The following is a 20,985-nucleotide window of genomic DNA, read 5'->3' on the forward strand; positions in this document are numbered from 1 at the left end:
CCAGAGATGTTCAGAATTGTTTTATCTGAGAAAGTCTCAGTGAATAGCTCTTCCTGCATGGAGGATCATTCCAGATGGTTCCTAGTAAACCAGGACAGCCCAGTTGTCTTCCCGGGCACAGGACAAAGAGCAGCACAGGACAGACGTGCAGCCAGTTGGTAATCCCAAAGATCACCGTGCTGGATTTTTCTGGAAGTGCGTGTCAGCGGTGGGATAGCAGGTATGACTTCACTGGTGCCTCTGGCTAGGGTAAGTACATTTGAAATTCTCATTCCATTGCTCCTTAGGCTGTAGCAAACATGGCTTGTGATCCATCTGAATGCTGTTTTTCTACCAAGAGGAAGTTTTGGTTGCCCTCTCACCTCATCCCCCAAGTCTGGAGGCTGCCATTTTGGGAATGAAAATGCATCTTTGGGGGAAAGCAGAGAACAAATGGAAAAACTTGCTGCAAAATAATTGTGTTTCTACTGGACATTTACTTGCTCAGAGAAAAGCAACAGAAGCCAGGACTACCTGGCTGCATAAAATCCAGAATTTTTGGTTACTAAGATAGACCCTGGCAGTTCATTTTCTTTCTGTGGTCAATGATCAGCTCCTCCCTCAAAGGAAAGCTTGGGGCCACTCTCCTTCTCAGAAAAGGGTTGTACTTGCATTGAATCCTCTACCTGTTGCTCCGTGTGGTGTGCAGCAGTCCTTTAAAGGCAAGGGCAGTCTGCCTGCCAGTTAACCAAACTGGGCAGCTGGCTGGGAAGTGAAATTGTACTGGGAGAGCTCAGCCCAGCCCCTGCACCTCCAGCGGCAAGTAAATCCTTCTGCATCACCATCCTGTTACAGAGGGGGGCCTGTGGTGGCTGTAGGTACAAGGGAAATATTTTGTACCCCAAAGCGTAAACTATTTTTTTACCTACTTAACTGAGATAAATTCTTTAGAAAAATAGATGATAACTCTCTAAGGGTCATTAATACCCAGATGAAAATGGATGATTTGGCTAACCAGACTCTCCAGAAATCGGGCTGCTGCTACTCCTCTGGTGAGTATTCTCACCAGGTGCTATTCTCAGAGCTGGGCAGCTGACTCCCCTTAGGCAGCTGGCTGCAGTCAAGGTTGGCAATTACCTACCGGCTTGTCAGGGGCTCAGTGGAAGAGAAAAGGAACATGGGTGTGTACCCAGAAACGTCCAGGTATTTATATGTATTTTTTTCTGTATGATTTGGCTGTCCTAATTTGACAGTGATACTTATTGTTGTATAAATCTGTTTCAAGTATATTCAGAAATAAGACTTAAATCAGCATTTGTAGTTGTTGAATTCAAACTTTATTTTTTTTCTGTACAGAAAATAATTCAGATTTTACTTTAAGCTTAAAAATGGTATACTTAGCTAGAGCTTGGTGCAAGTTTTTGGCTCAGTTTAGGACTATTAGTATATGTTTGACAGTAAGAGGGCATTTGAGCTGGCTGCAACACCCAGAAGGAGGAAATATTTGTAGCTAAATAAAGTTCTCAAATACTTGACCTTGGACATGTGCTACAGACAGAACAGATATTGTGAGCAGAGGAAAAAAAAAAGTAACAAATACATTTAACTTTGCTGCTTATTCCTTGCTTTAAACTTTTAATATGCTCTTTTGGCTATGGGAAAATGGTCTGGGAAATGTGTGATGTCTTTCTAAACTGAATCCTAAATGAGATATACTTTTAGGGTTGCAAAATGTTTCTGTTTAGAAATTTGATTTAGGAAGACATACTGTGAAGAGTATCTCTTCCCTAAAACTGAATGTAGAGTCTGGATAGCAATTACAAGAATGAGACCTGCTGGAGAAGGATGGTTTAAGCTGGCTGCAGTGTTAATTTTGTTTGCAGATAATATTGTTCATGGGTTTGGAGATGCAACTGAAAGTATCAATTCTTATTTTTGGCCAACAGACTAGTGACAAAAAGATGGGATTCTGAAAAAGTGGAGCATATCTAAAAATGCAGCTTGTGTTTTCCCTTAACTACTGTACAAACAAGAGTTATGGTTGGCAGTGGGATGTGAGATGAATCTATACAACACTATGTAGGCTTTTTAAAATCAGACCTCCTGGTTCAGGTTGATTGTTGAAGTAACTTTTTCTAGAAATACGCATGGCACTTCAAGAAGTAAATTATTTGATGTGCAGATACCCTGTGTACAGGAAAAGGGTTCTATCTGATGATTGCAGTATGGCTTAGTTGCTCTCACATCCTAGCAAAGGTTCACTGCTCTGGCAGAGCCTTCCTGCAGAATCTGAGGCTGACAGGATTTAATGATAGCAGGGGAAAAGCATGTTGGGGATCTTAACTTCCCTGCCTCCTTGTGGAAGGGCAAGAATCCATTTCTTTAAGTGATTGTCATTGTGCACTGGAAGTTTGGTGACTGACCATTCATTGTCCATCTGCTTGGAAGCAAGCTTGGAGAATCTTTACATAATGCTTGAGAGATGGTTGTTTGATGTGAAATCCTCTACCAATCCGTGTAGTTGGGAAACCATCAAGTGATCACTTCTGACACACTTGGGCTCTAGGCAGGCTCAATACTAATTTAAGTGACTTGGATTAAGATGTAGTTACAGATCTGTTCTGGTAACTGCTTTTGAAGATGCTGCCTAATCCTTTTGCATATTGCTCTGCATGTGCTTCTCTATATGGTTTTGGTTGTTTTTTTTGTGTTTTCTTTTTTTGTGTTGGTTTTTTCTTCAGTTGTTGGTGGGTTAACAATGAGATCCTTGTCACACTGAAGGAGTGATGGCTTGCTTTCTGTAGGGTTAAGTGAGGCTGAGGAAAAATTCTGGAGGGAGGATCAATGAGTTTATGTGAAATCCTGATGCAAGTTGGATGAGAACATGGGGCAGTCCTGTGTCTCAGAACACCACGCAGAAACCAGAACTGCCCGCTCTTCACCGATGCTGGGACGGGCAGGAAAATGTTATGCTTGTAGCCAGAAAAATCTTGTCCCAGAGTGTGTTGCTGACCTATCTTTGCTGTGGAGCTGTGGCTATCAGCCGCTTCTCACATACTCTAAATTTTAACCGTTATCTGGATTCCAAAGGTAACCCGCCTGTAAATGGAAAATTTTGTCCCAGTGTAAACTTTAGGAGTAATGCCTGATAATTAGCCCCTTGCAGCTGGAGACTTGTTGAGTAAGCAACGCATCCAAACACCTCGGTGTTTTTCAGAAGGCCTTTACCTTTTGGACTTTTATTTGGCAGCTATGACAAACGAGCCAGCATGACTGCTTGTTTAAAAGAACAAAAAGCACCAAACGCAAGAACCGCCAAACCTACCCCCCGGCTGAAACCTTGATGTTAGCTCAGCTAACATGAATTCTCTAAGTGCTTAAACTCCCGCAGGACCTTGCCATGCCCAGGGCGGTGCAGACCACGCCGCTGCGCTGGCAGCTGGTGCTGGTGTCCTGCGGGGGGTCACACGTAACGTCGCCCTGCTTATCTGGCTGGCGCTGCTGAAACCACCGAGGGTGCAGAAAGCTGCTCCCTCCCTTACAGTTTTGCAACACGACCACCCTGCCCTCCCTGTTGGGCCAGGCAAGTGCAGAGGGGTGGGGAGAGGCCCCCAGGGACTGGCTGTGAAGGTTGGCTCAATGGCACATCCAAGCAGGAGAGGGAAGGGAGAAAGTGTGTGCCTTGTGCATTGGGGAGCATCCTTCCCGCCCCTCCTGGCTGGGTGTTTGGGGCACCTGCAAGCCTCTCCTGTCCCATTGTGGTTGACATGTTTTCATACGCTTCCTCCTGCTCCTCTGTGGCTGCTTCTACAAAGCTGCTCTGCCCCTGGCTGCTCCAAGGGGATCTGCTACACCCCAGCCTGCTGCCCTTGCCTGTGACTCTTTCCACCCTGGGCAGCTCCTCACCCTGCAGCTCCACCTGCCCTGCTGCCACAAATCCTCCTCGCCTTCAGCCCGTTCCGTGCAGCGTCTCCCACTCGGCCAGTCTTGGCTCCTGTCAGTCACACACCAACTGCAGCACCCGCTGCTGCTGGGAGCTTCGTTTCGTGTGCGTGTGTGTGAAGGAGAGGGTGAATAGCAGCTCTCTTGATGCCACTGACTTGGCAGTTGTCACTACTGTTTTCGAGCTCTCCGTGCCTTCTGGCTTTGGCCAACAGGCTCTTGGCAGCCAGGGCTAAGGCAGCTGCAGGTCTCGTCTCCTCCTGGCACTGGCACTGGCACTGCCAGGGCACCTTCAGCTCCTCCAGCCTGCTGCTACATGAGCTGTGGGTCTCAAATGGAAGGCAGCCAAGACTCTGGCCTCTCCCCGGTTGTCTTATGGTTTAAGTGGTTTTCTGCTCAAGTGGATGGCTTCTAAGGCTCCTCCTCCTGGGGATCTAGCTGCTCCTGTGCCAGGAGTAGGGAATTACATGACTGTAGATTGTATGCAAGGAGGACATCATGCCACAAAGAGTCTTTCCCTGTTAAGGTGCAGGCTGGACTTTCCGAAAGGTCCCTGTGCTCAGCGGTTCCCTGCCAGCACCGCAGGTGCAACAGGATCAGGAAAGGATGCTCACCCTACCTCAGGCTGTGCATCAAGCCTCTGCCAAACATTCAAAACATGGGGGTGATTTAGTTTCAGTTTACTGCAGAGGGGTGGGGTAAGGAAAGTACCCCACATCTTACCTTTCTGGAAAAGTTCCAGCAGGTACGGTAGTAGCAGATGTAAGCCTGCTGATTTGGAAAGTGACTGGTGCCACTGGGTTGGAATTTAGATGATAGGTGACGGGCTGGATGGAATGAGAGCTTTTCTTGAGATGCGTATGACTTGGTGGTGGGAGAGAATGCAGACCTGGGCTCTCCCATGTTTTCATTACAACTCCTCACAGAATGGAAGATGGCACAGTTCCTGCTGTGTATGAAAGCAAGCAAAGGGGAACAGTGACTATATTGCATGGTTAGGAAGTTGTATGATTGCCTCTCCTTTTTTAACAATTAGAGCCAGTACAGCTGAGACCTCTTAGGCCCAGGCTGACAACACCATCTTTAACTTCTCCTGAAACATATCAGAGTCAGCTTCCAAAGCTGTGGCTATGTTAAGCTCTTTCCTGCTGTATGTGATGCTGAGAGGCACTGTAATGTGTTCAGCACAGGGGAAATATTTTCTAAAGAAATTTTTTACAACGATGGGTGGTGAAACAGTGGCACATGTTGGCCAGAGAGGTGGTAGATGCCCCATCCTGGGAAACATCCACAGTCAGGCTGGACGGGGCTCTGAGCAACCTGGTCTAGTTGAAACGTTTCTGCTCATTGCAGTGGGGTTGGACTAGGTGACCTTTAAAGGTCCCTTCCAGCCCAAAGCATTCTGTGATTCTGTGAAGATTCAGTAGGTGTTTAAACAGAGGACTGGCACAATGAAGCTAGAAGCTATACTGATACTCGTGCTCACAATTTGCATAGTGGGAGTGTGACCTGCAGCCAGCCTGGAGAAGGGTTCCTTAAGTGCTTCTGAGGCATGTGGCTAGTAGCAAGAAAACTCAATTTTGCAAGATGGCTAAGTCAGCTTTTAAAATCCAAGATTAAGATCTAGCTTTGTTTTCATTTTCTGTGCCTGGAGTAGCTCACTGAGAATTCCAAGAGAAATTATTTTAGACAAGCCATGCTAGCTTTGACGTGAAACAGCAGGCTAGAAGTGGAACAGTGCACAAAATAAGATCTGAAAATGGGTTGAAGTTATGGATATGTACTATTAGCTTGTGAAACTATCTGCTGTTACAAAGATGAGAAACTTTACCTCAGATATACTAACTTAAAACATGCTTCCCGTTCCACAGAGGAGAAAGAAACAGTAAAGATATAGAATATTTTGTAATGATAACAAAATCTATTAAGAAGAAACACTTTGCCTGAATTGGGTGAATAAAGCATTTTTACTGAAGAAAAGTATATGAATGAAAAACTTCCGTGAAAGTCTGTAGCATATGAGTAAGAGCTGTCAAAGTACAGCTGAGACTGAAATATCTTCTTTGAAAGAAGAAAAGGCAACACAAATGTGCACAATGCTTATTCACAGAATGTTTATATCTTCAATTTTACAAAATAAGTCACATTTTCTAAAATGCTCCTCTGAAATGCCTGATTAAAAGACAGTGAACCATAGTGTCCCATCAGCAGTAGTTTATCACATCTATAAATCCAATTTAAATCTAGTTATAACAGGAGTGTGAGACAAAGAACAGCATAAGAGCAGTAAAAGGAGCTTCTAGGTGACGATGGATACCATATATATTTCAAAATACCAAAATGAAGATAAAAGTTTTAAATTAAATTAAACAGTTCTGTAAATGAGTAATAAACACAACTAAGCACACGTGTGCTCTTCTGTCCAGTTGCCTCCTAGAAGAAATAGAGTGACTTGAGACTGCGATTTACAGGATTTTCTGTAGGATGGAGTTGGCAACTTCGAGGGATTCATCTTTCACCAAGACAATATCATAAGAGTCCATATATTTTTCCAAAAGCTCATCTACCTATTTTCAGAAGGGATAAAGAGAAAAACACACTTAATTGTAGAACTAATTATTGAAAGACTTTTTGTCATTAAAATATAGCCCAGTCTTTCCACCAAATTCAGGGAATGAGCCATGCAAATAAGTATCATTCCTATGAGCGAATTCCACAGAATGACAGAGCAGGAGTGTGTGCATTCCAGGATGTAATACCTCACATTTATTCCAGGATCTCACACATAAAGATACTGAACAAAGAACTACTTCCTCAGCTTCTCAAAAGGCAGAGAGAAATAGAAAACTGAATACAAATGGATGTACGTTATAACTTCGCAAACAGTCAGTTCTTATTGCCTCAAAAAAACAACCAACCAACCAAAAAGGAGACACTGCCTAAATTTATTATTTGGAAGATTATAATTTTGCTCAATTATTAATCCAGTACTGAAAAGAGAGGGGAGGGAGCCACAGGAATTTAAGAGAATGAATTTCTCTAGCCTCTGAATTTCACTTGTCAACAAAATACCTTTTTGGAAGTAAAAAACCTGAAGCAATTTACAGTTGTGTTTTTGTAGCTTATGGGTTAGAAAAAAAAATCGAGGCAAGAAATCCATGCAAGAATCTGAAATCTGAAAACAATATGGGCCAAACACTTTGATATCTGAACCTTATTATAATGAACCTGTTTCTAACTCACAATGTTTCACTCTAAGTTTAAAAGGTTACATAAGGCTACTTACTTTGTCATTAAGATAGCCGATCTTAAGAATGTGTTCAACATTTGCTACTCCATCTGCCATACTCAAGTCTCCCTGAGAATCACCGAGCAGAATGATATTACTGTTGTCTTTTAGTTGTTTGAAGTACTCTGTATTCTTCAAGGCACCATCATGTTTGTTGTAAACATGAATCAATTCTCCTTTAAATCCTTTTAATATTCCCTATAAAAAAAACTCCACTGAAGTTATTTCTAGTATCATATGGACAAGACAGAATCTACAATGAAACAGGTGATATTACTCTTGAATTAACATTGTTCAGGTTACAGAACATGTAATCTCTAATGATGAACAAGAAAAATTCCTGTTAAATAATGTAATGACTGTAATAGCATTGTTAAGACCAGACAGACAGCGATTCTCTCTGCTTGGAGGAGGAGCAGCAGCACCGTACTGGGCTGCGTGTGAGGTTGTCATTAAAGGAAATGAACAGTATCTTAGTCACACCATGCTAACAGTGTTTGAACTGTTATCCTCTGCTTATTTTTTGCCTGAGAGAGTGCTGAATATGCAATTCTCATTTTCTCTAGGGCAGGCCGGATGGCTACATCTGTTTCATTAAAACGTTCATCTTGTAGTATATATAAACAGCTACTAAATACCACAGTCAGGGTTGATAAGAGTGTTATTTCATACGTACATTTTCATCAAAATCCATGAAATTGGAAACCACTTTGACATTAGAGTGGTAGACCCCAGCCTGGTGGATAACTTCCTCAAGAATGTCCCCAATCCCAGCAGAAAATATGAACACAGGAATATTATGTTCACTGAGCTTATCAAAGAAGTTCTCGTACCCTTCTCTGCAACACAGAAAGTAAATACAAATCAAATCTCAAATAAAGCAAGCCAAGAAGAGTCCAAATTTTCAGAAGACATTCACATCATCTTTGGAAAAGGAAATTAATTTTCCCTGAGCATTTCACTTTATTTCTTTTGCCTCACCTTTTCAAGTTGGCAAGAACCATCAAACTAACACAAGGCATGTAGTTTTAGCAAGAAACTCCTGCATCAAGCTGTTTGGTCTTGGTCTGTATAATTTTTTCCCCAAAAACATCCAATCATGTTTTAAAGATTTAAAAACATTTCACCCTCCCCAAACACCCCAGAACAAGCCAGCAACTAGGAGAACTCTCTAGCTACTATCAGGCTGCACATCTCTTTTCAATCTTCCTTGCTTAAATATTTGACTTTCTCTAAGGTTATTACCATAAAACAAATTTTGTTTTTAAATCCTGAAAACGTTTATTGTTTCTCTTTCCTGAAATTTTTTGAGTTTTCAGTACCCAATCAAAACTATGTATAGTATTCCAGGAACAATATAATATTATCTCTATATGCTTTCTCCACATAGACATTTGCTTGGTAGAATTTTACATTTTTTAAAAAAGTTATTATTATGAAAGTTTTGGAGGGAATTTTAGCCTGTGAATGAAGATTTAATCCAAATGGAGTTAGACTTTCAAACAGGCAGAGACAGCACGCTTGTCTGTTTTATGACAGATAAGAATTTAGTCAGTATGATAAACAAACATTTCTACAAATCAAGTTTTAACATCTTGTTTCAGTAGTCCAATATTTACAGACAAATTTGGAGAACTTTAAAAGAGATGGGATCCACAGAACATTTCAAGCAAGGATTTTGCTGGCTTTTAAAGTTGCCTTTTAGCCATAAAGGAAGAAAAACATTTAATGCAACATATGAACCATGTTCCTCAAGTCACTGCATTTTTATCTCAGATAAAACTATTATAGGGACTGTTTTTCAAAGGAACAAAGTTGAATCTACATTCCCCCTACAAAAAATAGAGCCACCAGTGCAATTTCAAGAAGATGAAAGTCTATATAAATGAAGTTTGTAGAGATGGGACTCAAACTTTGTCTTAATATCTAGTTTATACAGAGGGATCATTGTAAGCATTTAGCTACAAAATATCAATATAGCAGGGGCGTGAAGACCTCACTATGTTCCAAGATTATGGTGCTATATTCTCAGGAATGTTTTTGTTTGGCTGGTTGTTTCCTTCCCCCCTGAAAACACACAGTAAGAATCTACAGAAAATGCTCCGAAACAGTATTGTTCAAATCAAAAGGAACTTACTTCAGCATAACATCAGATTCCCTCACAATTTCAGCAAACTTATCCTTTTCTAAGCCTTGTTCAATGAGTAGTGCATGAGATTTATTGTACCTAGAATATAAGGAAAAAAATGGGTGGAAATTGACTTGTAAAGATTCACCTTTCATTAAATCTCATGATGAAAAGCATTCTGTATGGTTAATTCTTGCTCTTTCAAGTTAACAGAAAAGCAAAAACAATCGTTGCACAACACTTCAAGAGATTAAATCAAGTAATGCATTAGCCAAAAACTAATTACTGCCATTAAATTTCCTTTTAAAAACTTATTAAATATAATCCCAGTACAATTTGAAGATGGGAGGTGTCTCTTACCATTCTACCATATATGGATATTTTTCTTCAATAGTGAGAGTTGGATCAATTTCAATAGCATAATAAGTTTCTTTCAGCTGCAATAACTGAAGGGGAAAAAAAACAACAGATGTTTAATGTATTTTTGCAAAGTAACACTTGGTATTTGATCTAACCAATCAAAATAACTTTCCTTATTCTGGTTACATTATTTAGATAAAATGGAATCTTAAATGCTACTTGAACAAAGAGTTAGCTTGTAAACGTATCCAAGAAGGAAAAGCAGATACTGTTAAACTGAACTACGTGCTACTACCAAGAATACAAATAATTCTATTCAGTTCTACTAGTGACTGGATGTCTTGGTGAGAAAGCTCAGATTGCTTTGAGGATTTGAAAGTATCCCTTGTCTTGTTGTGTTGCATAATTCAATCCACAGTACAATAATAACAGTTGTCTGAACAACAAACCAACAACTAGGTTTTCCATTTACCTTTTTCCGACATTCCTCTGTGATGAGCTTAGAGTTATCAATGATGTCTGGGGGGGTAGAAAAAAAAGTGTTAAAAAAAACGTTATATTTCTTTTACTTTGCTATACAACAATGTAAATGACACAGAAGACAATGTTTGTTGAAATACCACTATGTTTCTTCAGAACTTTTCTTACCAGCAATGAGTAAAAGGCACATTTTTCTTCATAAGCGTGAAGGTGTATTACTACCCTTCCCCTCATCTCTGAATTAAAAGGTTAATTACAAACCTCTTGTCAGTTTCTTGAGATTTAACTGTTTCTGAAATCATCATGAGGCATCCTATGTGTTTTAGGATTCCCACTTTATTATTAAATGGATTTTTTTTTTTTTTTTGGGATTGTTCTAAAAGGCTACAGGATAAAAATGCCAACAATTCCAAGGAGTTTACTATATAGGTCTTGCAGGAGTCAGGACTATTATGAGCTCTTAAAAAATAAATCAAACCTACTATATCTAGCCAATAACATCTTATAGTTCAGAACTTAGTATTTTAATTGTGAATGACAGATGGTTTGATTTTAATTCACACAGATTGTGATTAAAAAATAGATATAAAAACCACATATAGACACTCACTATAATACTTTTCATTAGGATGTATGGGTTAGGTAACAAGGCAATATAAAGACTCATATATTAGTGAGTAAGTTGGATAGAAAATTAAAATCTAGGAAAATCTAAAAGGGAGTGAACAAACCAATCCATATTACAAAAAAAAAAAAAAAAAAGTACTCACTATGACAAGTTGGACATCTTTTTCCATTGTAGGAAAATCTACTTAATGTCATATCAAAATCTGTAATAATCTATTTAAGGAAAGAAAAAGCAAAACTGTTTTACAACACGGAGGGACAAAATGAAGAATGGCTAGAAATTCTGAATGATCAATGATAGTTGCATTTGAGTAGCACATGTATCACAGAAATCTCCCTACTTTATTGAACCATTGTAATTTAAGACAGAATATCCCATAAGAATAACTTTATTCTGACAAAACTGTTTTTCTAATTCCTTTGGTCAGAATATTTCCTGAAATTACTAGGCTTATATATCTATATCATTTAGTTATCTAGTGTCTGGCTGAATTACAGTTGAATCAACAAGGGCTATTAGAAGAGTTAACAGATGTCTAAGTCTTGGAGTTTACTTGAAGGCTGACTTCTGTTATAAATATTCTTAGAATTTTTGGCGCAGAGCAAAAATCATATGATTGCTTTCATTCCCAACTGGTTACACATTCTACTATCTTTACCTGAAGTTTGGCAGCTCCACCTTTGATGAGGCCACAAATAATCTCCTCTACTCTCCCTGGGTCCTTAATATGGACAGTCTTCTTCTGAAATTCTGGCATCTATTAAGAGTAAGAACAATGACAGAAACAGACTTACAGATGAAAACTTACTAGGTAAAGCCTGCTATCCTTCAGATTGGAAGTTGTGCATCTATAAACAGTTTCACATGACATCAAGACATGCTCAGGACAGGAAGGCACGTTAAGAGTGAGAAGAAACAGAAAATACTCTGGGTGTATTAACTGATGACTGCATACAGTTCTGTTTGCTTTCAATACCTGCTTTCATTCCCTTTCCTCCTATCAAATTAATCGGTAAGCTGAACCTCATGGAAAAAATAATTGTATTTGTAGGAAATAAGGGAGATATATAGAAACAGGACATATGGGATCACCCTGTGGTTCAAGTATGTTGCTGGGAGATGGTGAACCTTAAAACTATCTCTTTGTACCATTAATATGCCCTTGAAGTTTCAACATAAATAAAGAAGACTGATTTCGGACACCCATTGTTTTGTTGAGAATGCAACATGTGTCAGCGGAGCACTCCAACACAACAGGGCTGGATAGTAATTCCTGCTCCCTAGCCAGTCCATCAATCATTTTCCATTACCTGTTTTATTTCACACTTTTGAAATAACACATGCTATCACACCACATATTCCTTTTAAATGAAGAATGTTTCTTGAATATTATGATAAATGCTGAAATTTGGTAAAAAAGAAAAACAAAACCCCCACTTCTGAAACAACACTCTCCCCCCTCCCCAAGCCCTTGCCTACTCTAAAAGTTTCTCTTCAACCTTGCAGAAACGTTAAAAGAGCTCCTTACTGACAGAAATTTCCCAATTTAGTGTTTCCTTCCTTTATAATCATGTATGGACTCTTTCTGAAGCAAAGGCACCAGACATTTGCAATCTGTCTACACAGGCATTTACAAGTAGTAAATTTTATTTTCTGTATACAGAACTTCAGAGATGATGAAATGCTAGGAATTAGATTTTTCACACTCTCATCATTCATCTTTCCTTTTATTCCTGAACTAAGAATCCCAGTTTCTTCAACATTCTTTTGCAGAGCACAATTTTCCAAACCTCTGACAATTCTTGATGTTGTCCTGGCTCATCCATTTGAATCATACTGTTCTTGAACCATAGCATCCCTAACAGTGGGTATAACCTTTCTGCCCCATTGGGAGGGGCTACTTTGGCCCATGTCTTCAGACAATTATATTTGCATATACATTTGAATACACTTATGTTGTCAGCAGTAATATGGTGATAATGATTCAAATTCAGTTGGTAATGACCAAATATTCTTCAAAATTACTTCTAGGCAGAAGCAGGTAGTTGCACAAAAATACCTAAATTTTATGTTTAGTCTTGCTGGATTGTATCTTTTCTTCCACATTAGTGTTCCTATTTTTCAATATGACAAATAATTCTAATCTCCAACATGCTTATTGCTACTTTCTGGCTCATATCCTCAAAGACACTAATGAAAACAGAAAATACAAATCCTTCTAAACCCCTAATGAGTCTCTGATAATTTTCCAAGGTTTTCCACTCATCCAAAAAATTTCACGAATACCAGAATATCTTGCCAAAAAATCTTAAGTCATAAGAGGGTATTTACTACTTCTTTGCTTTATAAGTCTCATCAAGAAACAAACTGGATTAATTTCACTTAGTTTGGAAGATTTAAGGTTTTCCTTTGCCATCCTACGGCAAAGACATTTTCTGTAAAAGTGGTACCTTCTAAACCAAGATAGTTGTTCTCTATGTGGCTGCAATGCCTTGCTAATTTTATTAGCACAGCAAATTCAAAAGAGGTACATTAGAATTGGCTTCTATCAGCTAAATCCCAGGCTGAGAATCATTGAGAAAGCTAATGAGTGTTAGCAAAAGATAAAAATCCTGAAAAATATCTATTAAAGAATTCTCTAGTCTTTTGAGAAATACGTTTACAAAGCATTGATATTTACTCACAATTATCAGCAGTTCTAGCTTCATGAAATAAAATATTATCAATCTGCAACTCTTTAAAGGTGTTTTGTGGTAGTTCTTTTGTATGTTATATAGTGCTGGTAAACAAAAGTAACCATACCACTTGTCTGGTGGGTATACAGCATTTTTTCTCTATAATGAAAGATCAAGCAATTTGAGCCTGTTTTGTAATTTTTTTTACTGTAAATTGACTAATTTAATTACTTTGACTTTCAGGAGGCAAATTATTTATGTATTTTTAGACTTGGAATGCAAAAAAATAAAGTAAAATCTAAATGTATGCATTATTTGGTTTCTTTAGATACTGAGCAACAGAGTTCCTAATATAACTTATTTATACAGAACAGATGTTGGGGGAGATGAAAAGATCAGGAGCAACTGCGAAAGCTGGATTGCTTGGCTACTGTTTTATTTCAGATTGAGGCCTTTTCTAAGTTTCTGAAACAACCTGAGGAAAAACCTCCTTGGTAAACACTTTAGTAGATGATGTTAAACAATACATTGCTTAAGATTTTAAGTATGATGAAAGCTTCCTGCTTTGATGTTGTAAACTGATATTTCTACTCAAGATCAGTTGTTAAGGTTCATTTATTTCCAATAGATTTTTAATTCTTACAGAATAATTGAAGTCAGTTGAAGAGTATTTTAATTTAGGGGGGGAAGAAAAGTCTTCTGCAACAAGAATAATCCAGGCAATTTCAATCTCACAGGCACTTTCATAGTCAAAACCAAGTCTTCATTATGGATATGGCATCTGATAAAGACTCAGACAAATATGGTTAGTTGAAATAGCCACTGTCCCCATCACTAGCTCCTTGTATTCATATTTATGGCTGAACATTAAGTAGCAATTCTTTTATTTAGGTTTTATCATTATTATATAAGAAGTAAATTAAACTGTGTAATAAGCAGTCACCAGCCTTCTGGCAAACTGTCTCCTGCTATGTCTTACACTTCTGCCGAGTTTAGGTGTTTTTTTTAATTGCATATTTGCCATTCTTTAGAACTGAAAGAGACAAGCAGATTCAAGTGGGAAAGAACTGGTTAGACAGATTAAAGAACAAAGAATGAAAAAACACTAGTAATAAAAGTTCAGTCAATCTGATAAAATCTGTGCTTCTATTAATTGTTTAAGAAAGCTATAGGAGTCAACTCAGCATACACAAAAGGTCCAAAATTCTGATGCACCAGCTGACTGGGAAGGACACATATGGAGAACAGTCAGACAAAAGTCTCCACAGCACTTAACAAAGGCAAGAAAGTTTTTTCAGAGCAAGGATCTTCTACATACAGAACTAAAACTATATAAGCACAGGAAAAGAAATTCTTATTTCTCTGTGACATTTGAAAGTACATCATATTGAGTCACTTAAGTGCCCCTATTTATTCTGTCATTTTATAAAAGTGTGAGAAGAGTTTTGTTTTCTTACCAAGGATATCTATACGCTACTGGAATAGCTCAGAGGCTGGTATCTCTTTTAAAACACATCTTAAAAGATGACAACTCCCAAAGGAAGATTATGGTTGGCATATACACTGGCCAGAAATACATGTAAATTTCTACTCTCTGACATTTTTAAGGAGCTTTCAAAGAGAAGCAAATACAGCAAAACCGAAAAAGATTATTTTAAAGGCTGAGCTTAACTGCGTTTATGAAAAGGAAAAAAAGATCTGCTTGTTTTGTGATAGCAGGTAACTGGAATACGGATGTAGGAAATTCTTTTGTAGCTAACAGTGTTATAGTCATACCTTGATGAATGAACAGTAATGGATTCACGCAGGTTTGGAAATCCCTCAGTCCTACAAACCACAGAATGGGTCATTTACAAAAAGGATAGCTCTGAAAATTACAAGTCTATTTAGTACATGAGACATGCATCTGTGTAGCTGGGTTAAATAAAGAGGAAAAGTATTTACTGTAAAGACCATATTGAATTCTAGTTTTGAAATAAGGCTTCTTATATACAGTTGGATAGCAGGAGTGCAAACAGAGCTGCTTTTATGTTGTATCTGGGTGCTGCTTACATATATTGTTTTCTTAGTATTTGAGACAGTGTATATCTAAGTGCATGCTGTGTCAATTCAATTACAAAACAAGAGTTGGTGATAATCACTAAAATGAAAGGCAGGTATCTAAGTGAATTCACAGCTACCACAGTAGGCATTTGCAATCAGGTATCCTAGGGAATTAATAACTGACTGTGTGCACAAGGTTCTGGAGTTAAGATTATACTGAACTTTTGAATCTACTGAGCAGTTATTTCCTTCCTGTTACCCAGTAAAACAACAACGTACGTTCCTATGATTAAAAAAAAAAAAAAGTCCAATAAAAAAGGTAACTTCACATAAAGGATGACTGTGGGACTTTCTGTTGTTTTTGCTATCTGTAATTTTAAGTTGGGAAGGATGAGCTGATGAATTAATTGCTATCTCAACTACATGGAGATATGGCTCATTTCACAATCAAATCTAGATGCATAGTCTGAAATATTACTAGTAATAACTACAAATATAAGACCTTATCATCATAAGTCTGCTAAGTAATGCTTTGACCAAGATGTTTGTTTTGACTGTGGAGAGCAGTGATGAGAGACATTCCTCAGGGGCTGGCGCTTCCTCAGGGACTGGCACTGTTTAACATCTTTGTTGGTGACAGGGACAGTGGGATCAAGTGCACCCTCAGCAAATTTGCCAATGACATCAAGCTATGCGGCTCACAGCCCAGAAAGCCAGCTGTATCCTGGGCTGCGTCAAAAGCAGCGTGACCAGCAGGTCGAGGGAGGGGATTCACCCCCTCTACTCTGCTCTTGTGAGACCCCACCTGCAGTGCTGTGTCCAGCTCTGGGGCCCCCGACATCAGAAGGACATGGACCTGCTCGAGTGGGTCCGGAGGAGGTCATGAAGGTGATCAGGCACTGGAGCACCTCCCCTGTGAGGACAGGCTGAGAGAGTTGGGGTTGTTCAGCCTGGAGAAGAGAAGGCTCCGCGGAGACCTTGTAGTGGCCTTCCAGGACTTAAAAGGGGCTACAGAAAAGGTGAGGAGGGACTCTGGATCAGGGGCTGTAGGGATAGGATGAGGAGTAATGGCTTTAAACTGAATGCAGATAGATTTAGATTAGATGTTAGGAAGAAATTCTTTACTATGAGGGGGTTGAGGCGCTGGCCCAGGGTGCCCAGAGCAGCTGTGGGTGCCCCCTCCCTGGAAGGGGTCAAGGCCAGGTTGGACGGGGCTGGGAGCCCCCTGGGCTGGGGGAAGGGGGCCCTGCCCGGGGCGGGGGGGGTGGGACTAGACGATCTTTAAGGTCCCTTCCAACCCAAACCATCCAATGATTCTATGACATAAAAGAATGGGGCAAAGTATTTTTATACTGATACCCTGTAAGCCTATATGACTTGGCAAATACAAAGTTTTCTTATATTACAGAGACTAATCTAACATGGATGCCTCCCAAAAATCACTGCTAAGAAAACACCCTGCATTACCGGTGGATAAAATTTTAAGGGAACTTCTCTATAATTCTCAATGGTTGATAAAGTACTTTGTTAGGTGTCAGTAATTCTGAATAATTACTATTCTCGCACTTACAAACATATTAAAAATATTCCATAAAATTTCAGATGACCATAATGTCATAAAAGTGGTAAAACAATGAATAAGAACTAGCTGTAATACTATTTATAGTATGTGAATTTCAACTATCACACAATTTCTTCTTTTCTCCTTTGTTGGTAAACCTGCCGTAGATTAGACTAGGTTCCAAACCTATTCACTTTTGATACAGAGTACACACAGGAGTGGGCTGGCAAGGAGAGGGAACTATTAATGTTATTTCTGAACAAGGACAATTCAAGTAAAAGTAATAATATGGATAGGATTCAATTATTTGTAAAATTTATTTCTAGTCTATGGTGACAGCTTCCAGGTAAAAGAGTATAAACCAAGAATAAATTACATTTATTTTGGGAACTGCAGATGCCCAATTCCAAGGTCTGAGATTAGCTATCACATATACTTACTTATGGACATGTACCAAAAAAGGCAGGGCATGGCATCAGTGATAGCTGTGAAATTTGATACCCTGGCAAACTACAGAAAATTGGTTTCAGTGTTCTTGGTGGCAGAAAGTAACAGTTTGGTGAAATTACAAAGGGGCACACTCCTTAATTTACATTTGCATCTTATTTTCAACTCACTTTTTCTTTGTGCACAAACATTACTACAGAACATTACTTTCATCTACTTACTCTAGAAAACAAAGCTCAGCAAAAAACTTTTGAAAAGCATGCAAGCTTCTTCATGTAACTTCTGCTATTTGCAATATATGAATTGCAAGAAGCAGGGGAGTCATAACAAAAACCACAGAATGAGAGTGCATGTGTATCTTTTCCTCCATCTGTACATGCTCACATATGTATAAAGCAAGATTGTCTATAATTCAGAGAATTTGAATTTTGATCCATGAGTGCAACAGAGGTTTCTCTTAGCAGCCCCAGCTGTTAGTAGGCTTATGTTTTAGACAGGAACATTAAAAGCTACTGGACGTGAGTGTAGTCACATCAGTCACTCCATTATGTGCAGCTAGTCAGGAGAACTGCACTAGTGATCGTGCAGTCTGCTAGTATATCCTGAGGACACATATCTATTAATTTATAATTACCAAAACAAAAAACGTAATATGTTTTATATTCATATGATGTAAACTCAAATAAAGTAAGAAATCCTCAGTAAATAGTAATTACCAAATTACTCTTTTGGTAGTTTTGCCAAGAAATAGCCATAGGACTACTTATCTAAAAAGTAAACAGGCAAATGTTATTATGGAAATGAAACAACAGAACATCAAGTAACTTCACATTTGCTTGATAACATGCTGCAAAACTAGATACCCAGCACACATTACATGAAATAACTGGAAGTGGCTTCACTACCTAAGCTATTTTAAGAAATACAATAGGATGCGTACTAAAAATAATTCTTCCTTGTTTATTTTGTTTAATTATTTACATCTTATTACACCTAATGTGCTGGATTCTGATATTTAGCTTGGGGAAAAAAACCCCACATATTAAATATGGAGAGAGACCTTTCACAGAAAACATGACAATAGTGTTTCCCCTTGTGCTTTTAAAGGAGAGTACCTGTGCGTTGAGCTTAGGGCACTCCTGATTCTTCTGTCCTTGATTTTGTCCTACTGCAACAGCATAGGTGGCAAGCAGAGTCCAGAGACGCAGGGCTTGCATACAGGCTGCCAACAAAAACCAACCAAATCCTTTTAAGAATTGGTCTGCTATATTATGTGATCTTTGCTGTTCCTACCGTACAGAAATAAAAGCAGACATGCATGGTACATAGCTACATCACTCTGAAAATACCCACACCTAAGACTACTCTGATACATATTTAAAAGTAGAGGAAAATTTAAGTTGAATTAACCTATTCAATAAAAACTGGTAAACATATTTATTCCTTCGATGCTGTTGCTAATTCTGTGCTATCAAATTTTTATTTAAAAAATACAGTTTGTTACAATAAACAACTGTAAGTAATGCCTTCGCTCATAACCTTAGCTTAAAAATGCAGGCAGACAGTTAGTACTGTTGACAGAAGCTGTGCACTTACCAGAGGGTTTTGCAGGAGCAGCTGCAGAAGCAAAAGAAAATTCCTCTTGCTTGAGAAACACTAATATAGCAGCACAAGGTGCAGTTGAGGGCGTTTCCAAATACAGCCTGACTAATCCCCGTGCAAAACCCCAGGGTCCTGTGACGCACATCAGCAATGCACAGCAGTTTGTTATGCTCAGCAGTACAGCCTGACAGGCTTACAGATGATCAGCTGCTGTACCAACAACAAAACCTTTGACCTTCACTGAATGAACAGCTTTCACGGATGCAGCAGGCAAATTTGGGCTGCTCTAACAGAGGCAGGCACTTGTTTTTCAAAGCAGAAGTTCACTACGTTGTTACTTTTTAACCCTTTTACAAAATCTTTCCAAGTATTTTAGGACTTCCTGTTGCAGTGCCACGAATGTCTTACATCTCATTGAAAAGCTCTCATTAATGTTTACAAGGTAGCACACACTTATTTGTGTAGAAGCAGCAAATTAATTATTTAATTAATCTTTGCTTTGACTTTAATTATCTATGTGATACTGAAACAGGAAATCAAGGCTCGTTTGTCTGGATTTTTGAGACACAACGTGGCTCAACGTGCTTTCAGAAGTTATTAGGCATGTTGCCTGATCAAAGACAGTAACTAGGTGACATAGACGATCTATTTAAAACGAATCTTTTTTACTGTGAGAGGATGAATGAAGTATTTTCTAATCATATTTACACTTCGAAGTTGTGTAAATGCTTGGAAGTGTCACGTGAAGTTAACTCTTGCTATAGTAACAGTGCAAGCTTCCCTCTACTATCACATAATTCATGTTCAACCTTAGGTTTATGATCACTATGTCAGGCTGCCAGAACAAAGCACAGACATCAGGCCAACTCATACGTGGCCATGAATGTGGCCAGTGCAACCGGCAGAATTGAAGCAAGGGCAGGTTAGTAATGTAGCACATACAAACCCCCTAACACTATAAAAAAACCTTCCACATTACCAGGGTTCTAGAAATTCATTAGTTATGAAAATTTCCTAAGGAGGATGTGCTGTTTTTACACATTTAAAAAAATCAACAGACTTTTTCTGAATGGTACAGTGGATCCATGTTTTGTGTCCATATCTGAACTGTAGGCTAGGATGTACTCAGTCAGGATTCCTCAGACTCTGACCTACACAGAGCACTTTAATTTTTTTCAGTTGTCCTGTCTGTGTTTTGACCCAATAAGCAACTAGTGGATTACTTCAGCTGATACAAAACATGTAACTTTCATCAACACTCATCCTCCTAGAAATAAACAAGATGGCTCAAAATGTACATGTGAAGGTCTGCTGTATTGCAAAGCAGCGTAACAGTTTGAATGGTATGTTCAAAATGTAATATAACCCCTGCAAAGACTATATACAGTAAATTGAACTTACTTGGCAATGGTGTTTGCCAGGATTCATAGCTCCCATTAATCTACTTATTATAGCATTTATACACTGTTGTAATAGGTAACATACAGGGAATATTATATTTTATAGTATTTTAACATAGTTAGCATGCTTTTGGTTAATAATATCTCCATATTAATGTTTGGGAAAGCTATGTATAATGCAGTATCTTGAAAAAATATAAATTACTTGCACAATAAAAAGCTGTAGCTTATGTCAGTACTGCATTTCCAATTTAAAAAAAATCTTATGAAAAATGAAGTAAAAAAAGCTTGCTAGATGAATCATGTAGTTTAGGTAAAGGTATCACTTTATACATTCGATTTGCAATGTACCTGTCTTTGAGCTTTTATATATTCCAAAGGTGACAATGGTACCAATATAAATGAGTTCTGTGAACCTCAAAGATGAGACTGGGATGTGGTAGGTGGCAGG

At 38.6% G+C, this 20,985-nt stretch overlaps 1 protein-coding gene across 4 annotated transcripts in view; it reads right to left on the bottom strand.

Annotated features, from left to right (window-relative positions):
• Nucleotides 1-6,011: 6,011 nt before the first annotated feature.
• The window catches only part of NT5C3A (5'-nucleotidase, cytosolic IIIA), a 28,129-nt gene continuing 13,155 nt past the window's right edge, over nt 6,012-20,985 (bottom strand). The window contains exons 1-10 of one of the 4 annotated variants that reach the window (XM_032988853.2): nt 19,129-19,259; nt 18,648-18,754; nt 11,465-11,563; nt 10,949-11,018; nt 10,171-10,217; nt 9,699-9,784; nt 9,348-9,437; nt 7,887-8,049; nt 7,208-7,408; nt 6,012-6,488 (exon numbers count right to left, since the gene is read on the bottom strand). In XM_032988853.2, the coding sequence (XP_032844744.1) occupies nt 6,387-6,488; nt 7,208-7,408; nt 7,887-8,049; nt 9,348-9,437; nt 9,699-9,784; nt 10,171-10,217; nt 10,949-11,018; nt 11,465-11,563; nt 18,648-18,749 (960 nt within the window). In that variant the 5' untranslated portion in view covers nt 18,750-18,754; nt 19,129-19,259 and the 3' untranslated portion in view covers nt 6,012-6,386. Of the gene's footprint in view, nt 6,489-7,207; nt 7,409-7,886; nt 8,050-9,347; nt 9,438-9,698; nt 9,785-10,170; nt 10,218-10,948; nt 11,019-11,464; nt 11,564-15,257; nt 15,309-18,647; nt 18,756-19,128; nt 19,260-20,985 lie in introns of those variants that run through there. The other 3 variants (XM_032988856.2, XM_032988855.2, XM_032988854.2) reach the window with 3 other exon arrangements.

Source organism: Tyto alba, unplaced genomic scaffold (assembly GCF_018691265.1).
Source record: "Tyto alba isolate M040663 unplaced genomic scaffold, T.alba_DEE_v4.0 Super-Scaffold_46, whole genome shotgun sequence".
In the NCBI taxonomy this organism is placed as follows: domain Eukaryota; kingdom Metazoa; phylum Chordata; class Aves; order Strigiformes; family Tytonidae; genus Tyto; species Tyto alba.